The sequence below is a fragment of the Schistocerca gregaria genome, chromosome 2, assembly GCF_023897955.1.
Source record: "Schistocerca gregaria isolate iqSchGreg1 chromosome 2, iqSchGreg1.2, whole genome shotgun sequence".
In the NCBI taxonomy this organism is placed as follows: Eukaryota; Metazoa; Arthropoda; class Insecta; order Orthoptera; family Acrididae; genus Schistocerca; species Schistocerca gregaria.
Genome location: NC_064921.1, coordinates 355,949,587 through 355,971,614, shown reverse-complemented (window position 1 = coordinate 355,971,614; position 22,028 = coordinate 355,949,587). Strand labels below are relative to the sequence as shown.

The following is a 22,028-nucleotide window of genomic DNA, read 5'->3' as shown; positions in this document are numbered from 1 at the left end:
ACATTGTGACAGAGAAAGGCACATTACTAGCATAAGTATCGCTAAAGCAAAAGCTATAGCCACGGACATCCCGTGACGAAATTAATGTGTCTTGAAGTAAGAGACGGAGCGAAGTGGCGCAGATGTTAGCTCCCTGGACTCGAGTTGGGTGGCACGACGGTGCAGTTACGCATCTGGCCATCCGGATATAAGTTTCAGTGGTTACCCAAAATCATTCTAGGTAAATACTTGGATGGTTCCTTTGAAAGGTCGCGGCCCATTTCCTTCTCCATCTTTGAAACGTTAAACCTAGTCTTCCTTAAAAGTGTGCTATAGGATATTCCACCGAGTCGGTAGAACTGCCGGAAGCACACTAGTACTCAAACGAGCCGAGAAAACATGGGAAACTACATAATCTCCCTCTTTCTTCCTGGTGAGGGTGCAAATTGTGGGGTGGACCGAAGCTTTTCTATTCAGAATTGGAATAATCCACATATGATTTTACACACCTACTAGCTACAGCTCCACCGCTAACCTAGAGCCACCAAGGCTGTATCAAACGCCATCAGCTGAACCAGTCAGCCCTCAAACAACACCTAAACATATCAACACCAGCGTACTCAAAAACTGTGGCTCATTGTATCATTTTTATGTGGAAATTTACACTAGTGTAATATAACTGAAGTGTAATACGCCTTAAGGGGTCATCAGGCTTCAGACCAGTAGCCACATAATACTTTATGTGGCTACGAAGTCCGTCTCATACTCATAAACTGAAATATAATCCTTTGCTTAGTGAACTATCGGTGGATCCGCAACGGAAGTTTAAGTAAAAGCAGGAATATACAGCAATTTTCACTACTGTTTCCCAATGGTTTTTCATGTCTAAAATATGTCGTTGAATGTCTTCTTCGATCAGAAACGCATTTTGACGATTTTCTTCCTTCTTATTTAATCCAGATTTCTAACAAGCGCGGAAATAACGTCATGATACAGTATGCAGCAACAGAAACCAATACGTTCCCAAGGCAATCCTCTGTGCCACTGTGAATATTCAAACTCATGCCAGACTGTTCAGTTATTCTTCATGTGTTGACATCCTTGCCTTCCATGTATAATGTGAATCCTGTAAAGCTTCTACCGCTAACATAAAATTTCGTGTGAGTCTAATTACTTTTATAAATTCCATATAAACAGAATTATGAGCTGCGTTCAGTAAACACCGTAGCAGAGGCCTCTAATATAATTCATTTTTCCATTATCGTTCGACTACGCGATAGCCATCACGTCAAGTGCGGAAGCAATGATCGTTCTTGAAGACCAGACCTGCGCCTGTGCAGGCCCTACTGGATTATCTTCCTAATTCCTGTACGCTGTCTTACGGAAAGAGGGTAAGCGAATTTGTTCATCCCTTTCGGTCCATCTGATAGGGACTTTGTGCTTGGCAGGTGCTTTACCGCTTTTTGAGAGGAATAGGCATTTCTTCGACTGGGTTTCATCCCTTCCTTCTCTTTTATAACTCTCATCAACCACACGAGCACTATCCTACACTCCTCAAGTTCTGACCAGTCAACTAGAATACAGCTTGAACTTTAACGAAACCAACAAACTACGGGGACGAATTTCTGAATGGAAATGGAGGAAAAAAGGACCTATGAACATGTCTCCAGGAATGTATCGTTGCCGCGGTAGATGGTGTTGATGAATGGAAGTTCCTCTGACCACATACAGTGTGTTCCTTGTGTGTTGCAGGCTGTGTGACTGATGCAGCGTACTGTAAGCAGCAGAATGGCCCGGTATTCATGTCAGTCGCAAGCTGAGGTGGTGTTTGTGTAAAGGCAAGGAGATGGAAACGGTAGAGAGGCAGCACGGCTATACCAAAACAGGTACCCTCAAAGACAGCAACCACATCACACAACATTTCAAGACCTTTTTGAGTGTCTGTATGATCATGGGTTCTTTCAGACAGACAGACGTGCAAGAATGCGGCAGCCTGTACGTGCACCAGATTTGGAGGACCGTGTTCTGCCTCTCGACCACTTGGCCGCGTACAAATACCACCTCAGCTTGAGACCGACATGAATACCGGACCATTCTTCTGCTTACAGCACACTGCTTGCAGCATACAAGGAACACACAGTCCATGGTCAGAGGAACTTTCATTCGTCAACCCAATCTGCCGTGGAAACGGTGCAGTTCCGGACACATGTTCATAGGACCTTACTTTCCCATTTCCTGTCAGGAATCCGCCTCGGAAATGGTCGGTTTTAATAATGTGCTCCCTGTATAAACATTCACACTTAAGGCACGACACGCTTCGAAAATTTAAGTTGTCCGATGGATGCGAATAAAGAAAGTCTTTCTGGTACAAGAGACTAAGCACTAGGGCTATATCTCAGCCTACATTGACACACATTTAATTCTAACTGCCGCAGAGTAATAAAAATGCACGGTTGCATACTCTCTCTGTTTCCTATCCCAGCAGACTATCACAGTAAAAACGCCCAAGGTCCATCGCAAACATACTACGTGCTGCATTCTACTGTCTCATAGGAAACACGCCTGTCGTCAAAGTTATGAAATTATGCCACGTGAAACAGAGATCAAATTATTAAACGTTCTTGCTCCACTCTGACGACTGGTGATTGAAGCCATTTTGTCGATGAGTTGTAGAAACCCATGAGACGCGTTACAAGTAGAACGTTAATGTGTCACTTTTCATCACTTACTCAGAGCCTTGTCGCCACCGAACAGACCGTCCAGGTTGATGTAGGCGCGGCTCAGGTCGTACTTGATGTCCGAGTGCACAGGCTTAATGTACTCCTTTCCGTCGTCTCTCTTCTCCAGCTCCCAGTGGACCGTGACGGTGAGGTCCAAGTCAGCTGAAAATAAAAACAACCAATGTGATTTGGTGGTGTAATTTCATTGATGGGTTTCTCATTCTAATTTTGAACAACTCGGTTGGTTTCAAAGTTTCTCTTGGTACTATTATAACAAGCAGAGACATACTGACAGAACAACTATGGAGAAAATGAAGCACTTACACCATCACGCTGTCTGACAAAATAAGTGACTGAGTAAATTTAGAATTAGGCTTCGTCTCCAAACAGCTTTTGTCTATTACGCAAGTTTCCATATAAAGAAGCAATAGCCTACACAGAAATTTATAAAAATATTGTTTAGATTTGTAATTTCAGTCCTCTGTTTCTCTATGCCTTAGCAGATATTTTTATGTCCCGGGCATTGCGTTTTAAAAATGAAGATGTATTGTAGAACAGCTCTCGATGTGTAATCACTTTCGGATTTTCGACCCCTCCACTGCAGAGTGACACGTATCTTGTAGCTCCTGTTGTTGCAAAAATCTACATCTATTCTCTGCAAAATGCCTTTTGGTGTGTGGCGGAGGTTACTTGTCCCACATTTACGGTCAGCTCCATTCCCTGTTCCAACTGCGAATGCTGCTTGGGAGGAAAGACTGTTGGTAAGCTTCTGTACGAAATGGAAATTCTCAAATTTTCTCATCATGATCATTTCGCAAGACATGAATGTAGGAAGCTATATGTCCCCTAGATCTTCGAACGTGCACTCTCGGAATGGTAATCCCAAACCTCTTTGTGATCCACAATCCATTTCTCATACCGTCAGTGAAGTTAGATTCCAATCTCTGTCTCGCTCTCACGCTCAGTAAACGCCCCTGAGACAAAAAGTACCGCTAGTCGTGGGATCTCCCACCTTGTAAGGGCCCCAGCCTGATGATGAATACTGTAGTATCGGTCAATAGAGGATACTGTAAGCTACCTCTTTCATGGGGTGCTTGCATCATTAAGATACTTCCAACGATTTTCGCTCTATCTGCTTCTTTTGTAACTACATTGCCTAACAAAAAGTAGTAAAATATCCACAGCACATGGTCGAAAGTAATTGTAACTTCGTACACATACACACCATCGGCGGGTACAGCTGCAATTTTTTATGATAAGTAGAATGGCTCCCAGAGAGCATTATTGTTGTTCGTATTTAGTATTGGTATCAGGCCTGGTTGGATATGCAGCAGCAACGGGCACAAGTGTAGATATTTTTGTTGGTGACTGAGGGCAGTTTAAGGAACAATATTACACTAGTGTTTTCGTCATTTGCAGACTAAAAATTGTAGTTATTAAAATCGTATGTTGTCAGGTTGGTTAGTACCTCCAAGTACATTTGGCAAGAGCAAGCCATAAACGCTTGTTTTCCCCTGGCCAGCAGGGCTTATATTGCAGTGTGGATGCGTGGACGCACAACAGGTAGTCTATAGTACCAGGCGTAGTCCACTTCGAAGTGCAGTTATGACTGTGCAGAAACATTAGGTCGTAAAGTTTGTGATGTGTTTGTGGGAAGACTCTTCAACGCAGAGAAAAAACAACTTACGTGTGTGCAAGCTAAGGTACAACGCATTAAAATATTTGCACTTGTACCTGTTACACCCTGTGTACACGACGTGAATAGCGTCAGATATTGAATGACTGAGTGATCATTGTGGACGAGACGGAGATGCTGTGTATCATATGGCACAGCGTTATCACCACTTGATGGAGTTTCAAAGGTGCGTCATTGCGGACTTCCATTTGGCTGGGTGGTAGAATCATGCAATATCCAGATTTGTGGTATATTCAGATGTGACAGCTACCTGATGATGGACTGCATGAAAACATGAGAGCAAAAACAGTCTTTGTCAAGGTTGCTGCCAACCACGTCTGACCACCATAAGGGACAATCGCTATGTTCTGCACCATGCCCATCGTAGCCCCTTCACATCAGACCTGCCAACCCGAGAACAAATAATGGACTTCCTGCAACTTTCAGTGCCATCCCGCACCAGTGGTCGGACAGGGGAATTACCGTCCCACGTATAGATCGCCATTAACACCGCAACACAAACGACTGACTTGGAGTTGTACTGTTACCGGGAAGTGTGGACTGCCGATGAACGACGTCACACTGAACTCAGCAACGAATGGCAGTTCTGAACTAAACCTAATGAACGCGTCAGCGTGTTATGGCGAAGACTTGCGGTTGTGTCCCAATAGTCCGTTGTTTTGGAGAGGCACAGCGGTGTTACTTCTGGCTTCATAGTGGGGGGGAGACCGTCGGGTATGACTTCAGAACGCGGTCGATAGTGACCGAGGGAACTCTGACATCATAAAGGTAGGTCACGGTCTTTATGCGTTCTCACGTACTACCTCTGTTGGTGCCCTGTTACAACTGGACGATGTTGGTCCACACACGGCATCATGGCATGTGTCTGCGAACGTTGACGTTCTCCTGCAGCCAGCAAGATCTTCATATCTGTCCCCAACATGTGTGTCACCAGCTCGAACGTCACCTGCGTGCCAGATCAGTATCCAGGTTACCAAGGATCCGTTAGGCAGTTATGGGACGTCTTACCTCAGGAGAGGACAAAACGGCTTTATCACACACATCAGAACTGAATCAGTTCATGTATCAAGGCCAGAGAGGGTGCAGCGTCATTCTGATACGCGGGCTCGTACTGCCAAGTTTGACTAGATTTTCTAATCACTGAAATAATATCACATAGCTTCTCAAGCCGTGTAGTTACATTTCATTTCCTAGTCCCCTTCCGTGTGCTCGACCTTTTTTTCATCTTGCAGTATAATTTTACATGACTCTTCCAGATCCCATCTTCTCAGACGATTACTACCAGATATTTGAGGTTGTTACTGTTTCCAGTGGTTTAGTGCCACTCGCATAATCGAACAACAATGTAGTCTATTTTATGGTCAACTAATTTATTTGTGTTCAAAGTAAATTGCCATTACTTTGAAAATTACTTTTACATATGACGATTTCATCCTATTCAGACCGACTGGATTTGTTTTACCTGTTAGTGACTATCTGTTGAATAGTCACTAAGCCGGTCCGGTCTTCCTTGAACTTAAACGTTTTTTCAGTTGACGACAGAATGCATCTGTATGCAAGTGATGCAGTACACAAACCTTGGATCCATTATCTAATGCCGTTTGGACTGATGGACAAACAGAGCCAGTTCAGTTTCACAACAATTCATGTTGATTCTTACAGAGGATCAATATATCTTCAGTCAAAATTTCTAATAATTTGGTAAAACAAAATGTTATGCGGCTATGACGCAGATAGAGCATGTTCATAAACAAAATACATTTGTATTTTCTGTAGAATTCGGAAACAAACCAGTATTTGGTTTCGAAATAAAAAAGTTGCTGGCCTGAGGGGTATTTGGTTTCGAAATAAAAAAGTTGCTTGCCTGAGTTGTTGTTCAAGTTCCCGGATGCCTGATGTATCTATCTAACAATTAAGTGCTGAGCTCTCTCAATTTTAATCAAATTTACTTTATCCAGTGCTGGAATATTATCTAGTTTTGAAATATTATTTTCTTAGTTTCTTGATTCCGTTGGACAACAGTGCTAAAGTCTTTCTCTAAGATATAAGCTCATTCAGAGTTCTAACGACAGTGTGTTCGCAAGTGGCGACAGGGGTAGTTGCTGTAAACTCATTGAGGACGTCTACCGCATTTTTCTCTTTTCTTGTAGTCTCCGAAAGTTTGTGCTGAAGGATAAATATTACTGGAGACTCTTATGACACTTAACAATATTTCAAGAAGCGATGGCATACGATAAAGATTAACTGGAGTGTATTTGTACTTTCTGAGTGTTACTCTAAAGTACACCTCACCCATGACCACGACGAGAAATTCACAGAAAATCACATTCCTCCCACTCACCATAGGGGAGTGGGACAAGTAAACAAGGAGGGAGATGAGAGTACTTCCGGAAATATCGTCTGCCACATCCCGTACTGTGGCTTTCGGAATATAGGAATTACTGTAGATTAAAAGAAATACGCATATCAATCTTGATACACTAGGAAACTCGTGGCTCGAAACGTCAGTTGAAGAAATAAGAAACTTTCACTAAAGTGCCGTCAACCGGAATTACTTTACACACATTCTTTGTGTTTCTTGGTTTATAAAGTGTGGTTAGATATATAACTGACAGAAACGAATTTGTGTACACCATCAGGACTCTTAAGGACAATTGTAACCTGAAAATGAATGAAAATCACGTTTATGATGTGTCATAAGAAAAATTGTGTATGAAGTTACCTCCACCAAGGGGTAACTTTACAGACATATATTTAGCAAGATATTCAACAATATTGCCTCGTAATGGTTAACTTTACACGTGTACGGAAATTTTAAATGGAATGAAAACAGAAAGCTGTAGAGGCACGGAAATTTTCGTAGCTTTATTGACTTGTCGTGATACATTAAAAAATCAGTGGAATATGGCGAATCATTGCAATTTTAAGTTCCTAGAAAATAAGCTGAAGACAGTGTTCCTGTAGTTTCCGGAGCGCGACTTCTCACTCTTCACTTTTATGGCACTTCTACGGCACCATGGGACAGCACTAACTCTAATTTCACTGCAGTAAAGATTGATATGTACGTAAATGATTACAGGTGTTCTTTGAACTTCAGAAACCCTCTTCGCACAAATCTAGGTTTATCAAGTGCGCACACAATGTCCTTATAATTGATTTCGGAGATATCGTGAACATCAGGCCTATAAATGTGTATGTTGGATCATTCGTTATCTTCTCGAAATTGTCTCTCATCACAACATATCACTTTGTCCACATATCCAATAAAGTTCTTGGTTTTCTTTTTTTCTAATTCTGTCTGCATCTAACAGTCTATGTAAAGTTTCCCCCACCCAATCGTGAGTAGTACACCTACGGTTCTTTTCGGCTTTCTAGTGAATTTTGCCTATGTTTCCCACCTCTTGAAACCTTATTGAAGTACATTTCATGCAAATCAGAATAACAACTAGAACGTAAGTATGAAATAGCAATGAAAATTTCTAGGTAACATACAATATATAAAGTTACGTATTATTAACTGCATTTATCATCCAGCTAAATGATGTACCAACAACACAATCACGTATTTTCTACCACTAAAGTTCACTGTGTCTTACCTATGCAACCATTTTACTCAGAACTTCCAAAATCGACCGGGTGCGGCACTCGATAGCACTTAATGGGATGAGTGTTAAGTAACGCAGGTTGTGTAAAATAACACCGCTTGATGGTACGCTAGGAAAAACAACAATATAATTCCCACGTTTCGGGTGAACCAAATCTCGGAGATAACCTTTCTTCCAAAAGTACTAACGCATTTAGGTAAGCGGTACAGCTTACGTGAAATTCGTAATGTATGAGAGAAGTCATGTGAAGGATGAAGGGATTAGAGTTGTGAGACGTGCAAATTCATTATTGTATTAGTATACATTTCTAATTCTATAGTAAATTGCCAAAGAACGAAAGAAAGGCAACGGTTAGCTAGTGGTCGAGAGGAATCACTTACAGGAGGACAGAGGCTGTGGTGCGGAACAGCACGGGAGGTGGGATTGCCGCCGACATGCACTTGTACTCACTGAGTGTGATGTTGGAGTCTCCGTTGCCCTTGATGGGTACCAGGAGAATCTTGCCGTCCACGACGTACTTGCCCACCATCTGAGCTACAGGGACGCTGGCTTTTATCACAGCTTCGTTTTTGGCGAGATCGAAGCTGTAAATAAAACAGTGATGGAGTGAATCATTAAATCTCATACCACTTCCACAACTATAGCAAGCGGCTGTGACAGTAAGCTCGTTCACCTTAATCGATAGAGAGATCACAGGGACTAACATTGTCTGGATAGGTGGGCAGTGATTTGAACCTCACTCATCTCAGATGTGTGCCAAAAAGTCAATTAAAGAAAAGAACATGTTATTAGGTAAACAAGGTTGCAAGTAATGTCGTTTGAGTACGTACTCTTCCTCAACCCCTAACCACGTAGTACATCTCTAGACAAGTTTGCCTTACCGGCCTGGTAGAGCCTATGTACCATCGTGGGCATCCAGTTCTGAACCGTCGCCAGAACCACGTCATCCGAAGACGACTTCGATTGACGCAGGTCAATAGGGCCAATGAAATGAACACCGCCTGGAGATACGTCAAGACTGAGCGTTGCTCCAGGAGCTCAGAACTACGATTCTGATCATATTGGGGCGTTTTTCCAGCCGTAAGAGGGCGCGCATTATCATGAAATGAAATCACACTTTTCGAAAGCTTGCTTCTCATTTTCCATTCGAGTTTCAGATCTTGCAGCTGATCACAACAGCTGTCATTTGTCAACACTTTGTTTAAGGAGTTTAAAGTTTAATGAATTAGCAGTTTAAGTTTCATATCTCAAAACACTGTCATTAACAACTTCTTTTGCTGAAGCGTAGTTTTTGAGCGGTTCTACTATAGGCGGAGATGGATATTTCGACACCATGCCCTCCCAATTACGCTGCAATACGTAGTGGTGGAACCTTATCGCAACAACGGTTACTATGCGTCTGAAGAAGTCTCCGCCTTTCTTATCAATACGGTCCGTTTTTCTTCGTTCACATGTTATCAGACAGGCACAAACTTGAGCAGTACAAATACTCTGTCCAATATAGACCTTTCGATAATGACAGGGAATGCTATAAACTCCAGGCTTTCTCAATCCCAAATCAGTTTCAACTGATCCAAACTGGGCTCTAGTCTTGGTTACAGGCAAAACGACACTTTTAATGTCATATTTTCTGAGAATTCTAGCAATTTTTGAAGAAATACTTCCAGCAAAGGGTACAAAAGCAACTGATTTACTAGTATCTGGCACTTGTTCACTTGATGGTCCAAACTGAAAGGCCCGATTAACTGACAAGAAATGGGATGTTGCTACTTTGTCGGCTTTGGAAAAAAAAAAGTATGGACTTTGTTCCTACACCAAGGAATCTGCCCACTATTGACATGCATGATTTGGGTATACATGGACGATTTCAAATTCTAATTTTCAACTTTTACCATATAATTTTAGTTTTGGCATGACAGGCATCATGAACTATTAGCTCAGGTATCTCAGTGTTCCAATCCGGTTTCGAAGTGGTTAGCTTACCTCAACGTTCTTCGTCTCAAATAGATACACACCAACTTTCAATACTATTCATTCAATCCTAAAGTCGTTGTTCACTCAGACAGTCACGACTAGAATGCAAACGCATTCTGCTTCATTCTCTCCGCTACGTTAATCCCTCCAGTTTATAGAAAAAGAATTGACTCTACTCATTACGGAGAACGGAGCAAGTAATAAAGAGCTATGGAATCATTTGTAATAGAACAGTTCTCTGAACCAACGCACGAGAAGCACAGTGATGCCAAGGCACGTCATTGGTGAGTGACTGCAGTCAACCTACAGAAAGGAAAAACAAAATGACCTGGATTATCGACTTGCCCTCGTGTCTATAACATCTGCTTGTACATTTACGTGGTTACTCTGCTATTCAGAATAAAGTGCCTGGCAGAAGGTTCAATGAACCACCTTCAAGCTCTCTCTCTACTGTTCCACTCTCGAACTGCGGCGGGAAAACGAGCACTTAAATTTTTCTGTGCAAGCCCTGATTTCTCTTATTTTATCCTGATGATCATTTCTCCCTATGTAGATGGGTGCCAACAGAATATTTTTGCAACCGGAAAAGAAAACTGGTGATTGAAATTTTATGCCTGCCGCCGGATTTAACGTATAATTTTTCCAGCATATGGAGGGTAGATTGAAGTCACCACCGACTGTAATTGTGTGAGTGCGGCACCTATTTGAAATGAGACTCAAGTTTTCTTTGAACTCTTCAGCAATCATATCTTCTGAGTCGGGGGGGGGGGGGGGAGGGGGTCGGTAAAACGATCCAATTAATAGTTTAGTCCGATTGTAAGGTATAGCCTCTACCCCTTACTATTTCGCAGGAACTATCTACTTCAATTTCACTACAAGGCGAACTACCTCTGACACCCATAAATACTCCAACACCGACTGTATTTAATCTAACATAAGCATACGCATTAAGCATTAAGGACTAAAGTACTGATATTTTTGATTTCTAACTTTCGTGAGCCAAATGACTTACCGCATATACTAGAAGGTTGGAAAGCTGTATGCATTTAAATGATTACCGGCCTTTACAGTCAGCCCCCATTCGACTGGTTTACTGTCGTTGGTTGATTTTTCTTTACGAACCTCTTCATTTGCTGATGTACCCAATGGCTCGATAATAATCTGTTACATGCTATGATCACTGTCTACCCTTATAATAGTCTTCCTACTGGCTTTAATGTAATTTAAATATTTAACGTATAGCAGTAAAAATGTATTCATTATAAACCATCATCATAACCATGATCAACACAATTTGACAAACATATGTAGATAGAAATATACATTAGAAATATAATTAATTATTATTTAAATTATATAATGTTACAGCTACAGAAGCGATGTACACACACACCTGTACCGAGCTGCCGCAAATAATTACTCGAAAATTGAATTTTCGTGCCGAAAATGGTCATGAGATGTTGACTTTTGAAACGTGGGTGTGTAGCAGCCTTGTAATGTTTTATGTTTTAATGTACCAATCATCTTAAAGTCTTTACTTATTACGTTCTGCAGTTGTAAACCGAAATCACATAAGAAAGTCTTCCTACTGCACACTGACCGGAAGTAAAGAAACGTCTTGGCAGGAGCCGCTCCGCGGAAACAGGCGCAGCGAGAACTCACTTGGTCTCCTTGATGACCGCGTCGGTGATGCCGTAGAGGTTGACGTCATTGAAGGTTATGCCGAGTCCCACGCTGCCGTCGCCGGGGCTCACCTTGATCTGACTCACCTTGAGGGGGTTCATAGCCGGCACGTTGTACCTGCGGTCTCCTGCGGGACAACGGAAGCATCAGAAAGCTGCGCTCGAGGCTGCGCCGCGTCACGCCGGAAGCGTGACCCGGTGTCTGTGCCTAGTCGGCAACCGTCATTTCTCAACGCACTCTGCACGATAGCACAACGATACGCGTATGAAAAAGTACTTTTGTCGGCATTCGCTGTTACGTGATAATTAAAAGCAGAGGGTCACAAAGCGTTAAAATAGTGAATTTACGAATATTTTATTTCACTAACATATGAAATTTTGTTCGTGGGTAAAGTGGAATGTACAGTTTAGATTTGCGTAGGTGAGTAATTTGAAAAGACTGTAATAAAAGAAAAACTATAAGTTCTTATGTAACGCACGGGGAACGTTACTGGTGCCAAGTTAGCGGTGAGTTTCTTTAAGTGTGAAGCGTCATTTGCAGGCAACGCAAAATGCACGGAGAAGGTACGTTCAGTCCTTTTCTTGCGTTAAGTTTTAACAACAAATAGGAACCGAAGAAAGTTTAGTGAACAAGTAAACAATTTATCAGATCGCTCTATTATAAACATGCCTGACTTTCGAAGGCTAACTTCTTAGCTAATTTTCTATTCTTGTTAGTTCAGGTACTGAATAGTGGCTTTCAATCTGTTACGTACTTCTTTTGTCAGACATCTAAGCCTTACATTGCTTCAATTCGAAAGTGCTGGATGTAAGACTGCAACGTGCTTCCATTTCATCAAAACTGCAAGGTTTTCTTAATATTTTCTATACTTTTGTGGTCACCGTAACATATTTCTGGAAAGTTTCTTATTTTTTTCTGTTAGAAGAACTAAATGAGCACAGAAGTCACTGTGAAAAAATTAGCACAGGAAGACACTCCTATGTGCCTAGGCAATAACTGAAAGCAAAACCTTTTCTAAAAGAATTACGAGATGGGAGCACACCTCGCGCTCTGAGTCTTTCTTACAAATTTAACTATTTATATAGACAATTCATCCAAAATGTTTTAATTTTAACTTTGAAGTCAGATAACAAACGAGAAAAGAAATATTTTTTGTGTGTGATATAACTAAAAATTAACAATTTTCTGATTTTTTCGTGCACTGTAACGCTTTGCTTCTTGTCAAATTTGATGTTTCTAGGTCAACGTGAATTAGAGTATAGCTGCTAATGAGTGAGTTTGCCAGTATTAAAATAAGCTGGCCGTATCTTTGGTTGCACTGACTTAGACCTTAACTATTTTATTTCACCTAGGCTCCATAGACATTGGAATGTGACTTAAATTTCAATTTGATACGTCTACCCGGAAAAACAGACAAACGGACAGCAAAGTTGTCCTATAAGGGTTCCGTTTTTAATGATTTCGATACGGAACCTTAATAAATACTAACAGGTGGTTAAAGTTTACAAATTGTGAAACGAGTTATTCAGAATCTTTATTCCAGCATATGTGAATATACGTAAACATTAGCACAAAACAGCGATAGACGAATGACGTCATCAAAGCGGTTACAATACCGAAATATTAGGCGACTTGGTGCTCTGTTGGCGTTTCTTAACAGATATAGATTAGCTTCGATTCAGAAACCACTTTCATGTTTCAGTGCCGTACAGAAAGAATGAGATCATCTTATGTCAAAAATTACAAAGCTTCACGTGTAACAGACCTCTTAATACAGCAAACGCTTTACAGCACGACATGGTACGGCACGCTATAGACTGGAGGACGACGCCCAGTACTCACCTTTGAGGATGCTCGGGATGGCCTCTTGTGCGTGCTTGTAGGCGCAGCCGTTGAGGTTCGGGTCATTCTTGGAGCACGGCTTTATGTAGCTGGCTGAAACGGTACAAATTTTGATTTTTGAGACACTGCCGTCTCCAAAGCTATAAGAGCAGGTAACAGTGAGAAGAAAGAGAGACAAAATAAAAACTTCAAGATAATCGAGCGAAAGAGATACTGAAATGCAGTTCTCAAAAAAAAAAACTAACTATCAGTCAATCTCTCTCTCTCTCTCTCACACACACACACACACACACACACACAAAGTTTGATAGGAGCCGACGGCACTATATCTTTTGTGGTGGTACATAGCTATTGGTTCTCCTTTTTCTTATTGTTGCTTTGCACACTATACCACCCACATGAACAAATTTGTCTCTTTATGAGGTGCAACAGAGTTATATTTTTCTCTAGTTTTCACAGTTCGCTTTGCTTCTTATTCCAGTAATACGTAAATGCAGACTGATCTGAAGCATTATATCCAAATTTAGAAAATATACGTACATCATAATTTCACATTTCTAAAGAACTATTAGTGTGAGTGGATGAACTGACTTCTTTCCCTTTTTTTCTCCCTCATATCGATCGGAAGTCGAGACTGTGGCTTTCACTGGCTACCTAACTTTACTTGATGATCAGTCAGTAAAGAGGAAGTTTAACTGTTAATAAATTAGTATGAGATATTCTTGGGGATCAGATACTAGACGCAGTCCACGCTCATTCGAATAGATGTGATGCTTGAGAGCAAGTGGCAACGTGTCACAGACAGTCATTCGTTTGGAAGGAAAGAGAGGAAGGGACGAAGGTTAGCTTTGAACGTCGGCAAAGAGAACATTAGGGACAGAAGACACGCTTGATTGGGGAAGGATGGGTAATGAAATCATTCGTGTCCTTTTCAAAGGCGCCAACCCATAAATTTAGGGTAAGCACGGAAAATCTAGAACTGGATGGCCCTCTGAGGTTTGAGCCACCAACCTCCTGAATGCGGGTCTCGTGTCCCAACACATTCGAGTCACTTGGGGAAGCCAAAGAAATGAAAATCAAGATGGCCAGACAGGGGTTTCTATCCCGTCTGTTCGCAGTAATAGCTCATTCTCTTAACGAGTATGCCACTTCACGAGTAAATGTATTTTTGAGGCAAGCGAATTTGTGCACTAGTTTATTTAATCGTTTGTTTCAACTCGATAGAAATGGGTGAAATAACAACAGAATGGAAAAGGAAAACTCAGTAACTACAAGACAGTTCAGTATTGTATCTTCAACGAAAAATCAGACTTTTGGAAAAACATATTTATTTATCACACACATGCCAAAAAACACCAGCACTTAGTATAAGACACTTCTAAATTAAGGTAAGTGTAATAACTCGTGTCTTTTAATCAGTTCCTTCGAAAACAATCAGACTAGAGACGAATATTGAAGACATACTCGACGCTAATTAGCTATGGGTCAGAAAATGAATATATCAAGGAAATTATTGTGTTAAATAGTGGTAGCTAATTATAACTGAGTAAAATAGAGATGACGTAAACTCAGCGAAGCGGTTACCAATAGCTGGAAGCATTAAATACAAATAATTACAGTGAAATGTGTATGAAGAGGAGCTCAGTTTCAAGGGGAAAAAGAAAGTGTCACAGTTGTTCGTCTCACGGTATGTGGTTAGCGCGTTTTCACAACAAACGTAGCAACTTGTTTCGATCACCGACAGTGCCCAGGATTTTTCCGCTGTGAAAAAACTGGAACGGGATACAAGCAAACGCGCTAGAACAACTGAGTTGCTTCTTGAACGTAAGGAAGAGGTCGAGTTAAGTTTCGAAAGACGAAATGACGACATCAGGAGTGGACATATGGCTGTGAGGCGCCAGTGCTGCCGTCCCTCGGTCTCTAAGGCAGCGGCCGGTGAACTGCCGGTTAGCAGGTCCAGCAGCCACAAGGTCTAGCATTCAGATTTATTTCTGTGTTAAAAGACAAATGTTCGATAAGGACCATAGTGGGGAAAGGACAGTTCTCTCTATGTAGAAAACAAAACCTGCACAGAATGAAGCGAACAGACGTTTCCTAATTACAGAATGAAGAGCACTGCCTTCTAGACCGGCGGAAGAAGCTACCGGAACAGGTACAAGCAGAATGCTATGCGGAAATGAAAATGACTAGTGACTCAACCGCTAAAGAAGAGACTGGGTCCATTTGTCAGTTGTTGGTGAAGATCTTAAAAATTTACCGAACAGAAATTTAAGTCTATGAAATGTAGAAACGAAATCCAGAGACAAGTATGGGTTAACGACTTACCACAGGAAGATATATGTGAACTAGAGGATGTGAAACACAGTTTGGAAGATTTTATTTATTTAATCGTATGGTAGGGGCTCCGGTCGCCGGGTCCGGTCTTTCAATCTGACGCCACTTCGGCGACCTGCAGTCGATGAGGATGATAGGATGATGATGAGGACAGCACAACACCCAGTCCCTGGGCGGAGAAAATTCCCTGACCCAGCCGGGAATTGAACCTGGGCCTAGAGAATTGATAATCCGTTACACTGACCACTGAGCTACCGGGGGCGGACATATAGGAAGATGAACATCTGCAGTAATATACTTTACATTAATATGAATGTATAGATTAACAGATTCACACATGAAAGCAGGAATGGGGTGTGCCCCAGTGTCAGAGAAGGTAATTGCCTGACTACATACCCAGGTAGCTGTGGTTCTATTACCAGCTAGTCCTAGGGTCTTTCTCTCACTTATTGTTTCTTTCACGTATGACAGTCATTTATTAAGGCGAACAAGGCCAAGCTGCACTGTGGTTCACGGTTCACGTCAAAATCTAAGTATCCCTGCAAGTGGCTGGATAATTCAGGTCAAAGGTTGGTTACGGTCTAATAGGAGCATGCCTAGTAAAGCACAGCGGTGCTGACATCTAGCTGCGGGATGAGGACAGCTTTACTTTAGTTAACAAGGGATCATGTCGAAAGCACACTGAACTGAAAATAATAACTAAAGCCATTGAATTGAATCCTACAGTTGTTTAGTCAATAATTCCACTGTATAATCACTTCAAAAGTAGCAAAAATACATTTCTGACAAAGGTATATTTGTTATCATCGAGAACAATTATAAATTTTTACATAAACCGATTCCCAATTGCTCGAAAAATATTTTAGTTAGCTTGTGCCGGTCGTATTTCTTCACTACAAGCTTTCTTCGGCAAGAGCTGTCATTTTATCTGTCAAAAATAGTATTCTATACAGAAGAAATTAAGTAATTCGTACTACATGTCACCAGACAAATATCCCATCCAAGGTGCATTATGGAAGTCACTCCACTTAGACATACACTTCACACACGGCGTACTAGGCGCAACAAGCTTGTGAAGAAGAAATACGACCAGCACAAGATAAATATAGCATTTATCTGATAACTGGTAATCATTTCCTATAAAAACTAGCTGATAAACAAGGCACAGCCGGGGTTTTCATTTTGCCAGTTTTCTATCAGAAGCAAAAACAACAAAGAACTGTATTTACAGAGAAGTATCGAATAAAATTCGTTTCCATATATTCGTGAAAACACCTTTGAAATTATGGGACAGTCGTTCAAATTAGAAGCAGTAAAAAACAGTCTTGATTCCATAATCGGTTTTGTCCTCTAGTAGTAGACCATCTCCATATAATGCACCTTCCGGCTTACGACCACGACGCTTGGAACAGCTGGGTTGACCACAGTCACAAAACTGCTGTCCCAAGAATCATCATCTTAAGCCCCATGGTGCATATCCTGAATATGACCTACTACTAGAGGCCGAACACTCTCATATTTTTAACAAATGGCTGTGCAATGGATTCTGTTTCTTACTAATTTTACTTCACTGGCAGATCGTTGTTTCCAAATAATGTTATCTAAAATTCTGTAGTCGTACAACGTAATATGCACAATGTACAAATTTATACAAACAACATCCAGTTTAAGAAACGTTACCCCGGACAGTCTTTATATGCTGGGAGCAGCTGCTTCGCTCGTCTGCAACGTGATCTTGTGAACATCTCTATGGCAACACCTCTCCATATCTCTATAGACTGCTACTGTTTTCGCCTACAGCCATTCGTGCTTTGCAGTTGAAAGCTGTCAAAAGCGCTGCCAGGTGTCAGCTCTCATTAATTTGACTCGACTGAACGAATGTCTTAACAGTAAAAAAATGAATGTATTACAACTTCACATATGATGCGACAATTTTTCACGCATCTCATTGTTTATTACGTCATATCTCCCTAAGTATGTTAGGTAGGGGGACTTACTCTCGCCGCAGTTGTCGCCTGACAGTACAGGAAATCTGTGCCAAGTGTGGTTGAAACCGATCTAGTGGTTTAGGAGCAGATTTGAACGCACACACACAAACACACACACACACAAATATATGAATATCATATTTTGACCACATCTATGCTGTTGGCTCAGCAGAGAGGAGACAAATTTAAATCTGAGGATGGCTTTTCTGGTTGTTTAGAGCAGAGACGGCTACGGCGTGCCAAACTTCACGTGTGCAGCGTGTTTGGGCCGCGTGGGGGCCAATGCCCGAGCTGTCAATTGGTTTTGCTGTGTCCTTCCCGGAAGTACCCGGAATAGCACGACATTTCATTTAGCACTGCGCTGTGGCATTTTTTGGTCAGCACAACTCTTTGATTTCTGCAGAATCGCGCTGTCAACACTGTTTAATCTTCACTATGTGCTCTTGATATGAAGGACGTTCATACATCCAGTGGACGTTTGCAGAAAGTTAGTCAGTCCACCAATCTGTTGTTGCAGTCCTTTAAAATGAGTGAGGATGACAGAAGAGAGGGATGAGAATTCTCAGTTCAGATAAGCGACAGGTACTGCATATCTGCTATGGAACGACATTACAGTACTATGCAGAAAGAATTTAAAGATTTAGTTGGCAATGAAAGACCAAAAATTTACGACCCTCGACTGACGGGATTGATTGATTTGTACCTCAACAAGCACTGTGCACTAAATTTGCAGGTCTGGACCACGTGAAGAAATTAGTGGAAAGAATACTAAAATTAATGACATCGCACATTGTCAGTTGTAACAATTTTCAGTGGAACTGTACGAAGAGCATGGAAACTAGACATAGTACTGGAAAGTACGTTGGTTAAGTCAAGGGGCAAGCTCGGAACGATTTTTCGATGTGAAGCTCACTAAGCGAGTGCATTTAAAAAGAAAACTGGAAATAGCGTTGTACAAGTGACACATTCTCACAAAGAATGTCCAGCTCTACAAGCTCGCTGGCATTGAGGATCAAGCAAGGTTTGAAAAATTCATTATGGTCTTGAAAGAGTTACAAAGAGTTATATAAAGATTTTGAGGACACTGTCTCACATCTGTATCTGGGCTGTTCCCGATATCGTTTGCCGTTTGAGTTGGAAAGCGCTCCTGCGCTTGTACAGAGGTAACTGACTGACCTGCAAAGTAATTCCAGTTTTAATGACAAATACCTTTAAATTTAAAAGTCTACATTGCTTTCCTGAGGTAGAGCTTCAAAGTTTCCATATGAAGTTGCTAAAGTACTACAATATTTCAATCCACATGTTTGTGTTAAATATTGCTCGATTAAGAAACTAAGTAAGTCAGGATTACGTGGCAACCTGAGGTCGAAATTCCGTGAAATTATCTTCGTCTTTTCACATGCTGACAGTTTGTACTAGATAAAAATTATATTACAGTTTTCAAGGCGCCAAAAATAATGAAATAAGACCGAAATTTTTGTTTGTTTCTGATCTTTGTTATTGAGAAATGTGAAATATAAAACGAAGTAAAAGCCAATTAGTATGCGGTGTGACTGCACTGCGCGGACGGGTCTGTACTTTTCCCCTCTTCTCCTCCTCACGCTGAGGCAGCGCGCCGTGGTGGTAGGGGAAACGTGGTGAGGCTGAGCGCCTTGCCCGGGCACGACCCGCGAGCCGAAATCTTCACCGGTCATGGTCTACACTGTAGCGTTCTAGTGAAATTAAACGTGAATAATAGCAGGTTCGGATAAGAAGAGAACACAAGGTTTTGATATGTATTACCAAAAAAGAAATTCTTACAAGGGAACCTCACCATCGCACCCCCCTCAGATTTAGTTATAAGTTGGCACAGTGGATAGGCCTCGAAAAACTGAACACAGATCAATCGAGAAAGCAGGAAGAATTTGTGTGAAACTATGAAAAAAATAAGCAAAATATACAAACTGAGTAGTCGACAGGCAACATAGGCGACATTAAGGGCAATGTAAACCCAAGAGCGCCGTGGTCCCGTGGTTAGCGTAGGCAGCTGCAAAACTAGAGATGGTTGGTTCTAGTCTTCCATCGAGTGAAAACTCTAATATTTTATTTTCAGATAATTATTATCTATCCGTCCGTCCGTCCGATGCGAGGTAACTACGCCGTAGTATGGGGACGCTACACGTAAACAAACATCGAAACAAAACATTATGTTTTGGCAGAGCACAGGGAAAACTGTGCGACTGTGAAACTGTTGCATTCATTCTTTGCAGTTTATGTGACAAACTCTTATGTTTTCATCACTTTTTGGGGGTGATTATCACATCCACAAGAAAACTTATATCGTGCAAGGTAGAAGAATCTTCTTACCCATTCGCCAAGTGTACAAGTTAGATGGGTCGACAACACATTCCTGTCATGTGACGCACATGCCGTCACCAGTGTCGTATAGAATACATCAGACGTGTTTTCCTGTGGAGTAATCGGTTGACCTATGACCTTGCGATCAAATGTTTTCGGTTCCCATTGGAGACGCACGTCCTTTCGTCTACTAATCGCACGGTTTTACGGTGCGGTCGCTAAACACAGACACTAAACTTATTACAGTGAACAGAGACGTCAATGAACGAATGGACAGATCATAACTTTGCGAAAATAAAGAAAGTAATATTTTCACTCGAGGAAAGACTTGAACCAAAGAGCTTTCGTTCCGCAGTTGCTCACGTTAACCACTGGACCACGGCACTCCTGAGCTCAGACTTTCCTTTATGCTACCTGTCTTGCAAGTGGACTACTCAGTTTGTATATTTTGGTTATTTTTTTCATAGTTCCACACAACTTCTTCCTGTTTTCTGTATTGATCTGTGTTCAGTTTTTCAAGGCCTATCCACTGTGCCAACTTATAACTAAATCTGAGGGGGGTGCGATGGGGTGGTTCCCTTGTTAGATTCGACGGGTGGAACGGACAACTACTGAAGAGATGTTAAATCTACTTAGGGGAAACGAAACTTGTGGCACAGCTTGACTAAGAGAATGGATCGGTTGATAGGATACTTCCTCAGGCAATAGCAAAAAAATAAACTCCGCCGGAACAGTCCATGAAAGCCCAAAGGTACCGACCGACCACCCTGTCATCCTCAGTCCCTGCCATCCGCAGACCACAGGCGTCACTGGATGTGGATATGGACGGGCGGGTGGTCAACACACCGCTCTCACGGCCGTATGTCAGTTTACGAGACTGGAGCCGCTACTTCTCAATCAAGTAGTTCCTCAGATAGTACGCAAATTGGGGATCCAGGCTTGGCCACTGAAAAAAGGGTTTAAATGGCTGTAGGTCGTACGGGATCGAGTATTTTAGAGATATGCGTAAAAACCAGTCTTCACGGTTCGGTTTTCAAAATATAGAATAGGTCGTATTCGACGATGCCAGTGTGGTCCTCGAGGTGAACAAGCAGTGGAACTTGAGTGGACTGGATGTGGCTACTCACGTAGCTTGAGAGCTGACGAGGGAAGGACGGAAGCCGAGACAAGCAGCAGCAGCAGCAGAGCGCAGTGGGCAGCGGCGTCCATGTCTGGTGCGCTTAGTGTGCAGGAAGGCGGTGTCCGGCGGTGGCGGCGGCGGCGGCGACTACGCAGCCGGCCGGCCGCGCGCCCTTTTATACAGGCGCGCCGAGGTCTGAACCCCCGCCCAGCCTCACCGCGCGCCGACCGCACAACTAAATCTTCCGCAGGCAGCACTGACGCTCGCGCGCACTGTATGACGCAGACAGCGTCTAACCGACGTTAATCGGATCCCGAGGATTACCAAAATACCTTAGGATAGAGAAAAACAAGTCTGGGGCCTGCCGGCTTAGGTCATATGAAAATATTGGCGACTATCTAGAATAGCAGTTGCTGATGTTTACTGGCTCACTGACTCAGCAAAATGGCTAACTTGGTCCAGCGACTGGATGTGGAATTTACACTTGTCACACTGCGAATACCAGTATGTCTGTACGCAGTAGGATTTACTCAGAAAGTAGACATTCTTACTTGTTTATAAAGGCCCGAGATTTCTATTGCAGGTTTCCGACAAATGACAGTACGCACATTAGCGGGTATATGCCGTATTATCAAAACCTTTTACGGACCTAAATACTAAACTTCTGTATAAAATAATATTTATAGCAAATCGGGAACAGTTCTATAATAGGACAAATATGAGTGATATATTTCCCACAGTAAACTGCGA

The 22,028-nt window shown here is 42.0% G+C and overlaps 1 protein-coding gene across 2 annotated transcripts in view; it reads right to left on the bottom strand.

Annotated features, from left to right (window-relative positions):
• The window catches only part of LOC126337050 (protein takeout-like), a 115,301-nt gene that overhangs the window by 6,015 nt on the left and 87,258 nt on the right, over positions 1 to 22,028 (bottom strand). Inside the window, exons 1-5 of one of the 2 annotated variants that reach the window (XM_050001375.1) lie at positions 21,286 to 21,440; positions 13,500 to 13,592; positions 11,637 to 11,784; positions 8,451 to 8,584; positions 2,709 to 2,861 (exon numbers count right to left, since the gene is read on the bottom strand). In XM_050001375.1, coding sequence (XP_049857332.1) covers positions 2,709 to 2,861; positions 8,451 to 8,584; positions 11,637 to 11,784; positions 13,500 to 13,592; positions 21,286 to 21,367 — 610 coding nt within the window. In that variant the 5' untranslated portion in view covers positions 21,368 to 21,440. Of the gene's footprint in view, positions 1 to 2,708; positions 2,862 to 8,450; positions 8,585 to 11,636; positions 11,785 to 13,499; positions 13,593 to 21,285; positions 21,441 to 22,028 lie in introns of those variants that run through there. The other variant, XM_050001376.1, reaches the window with a different exon arrangement.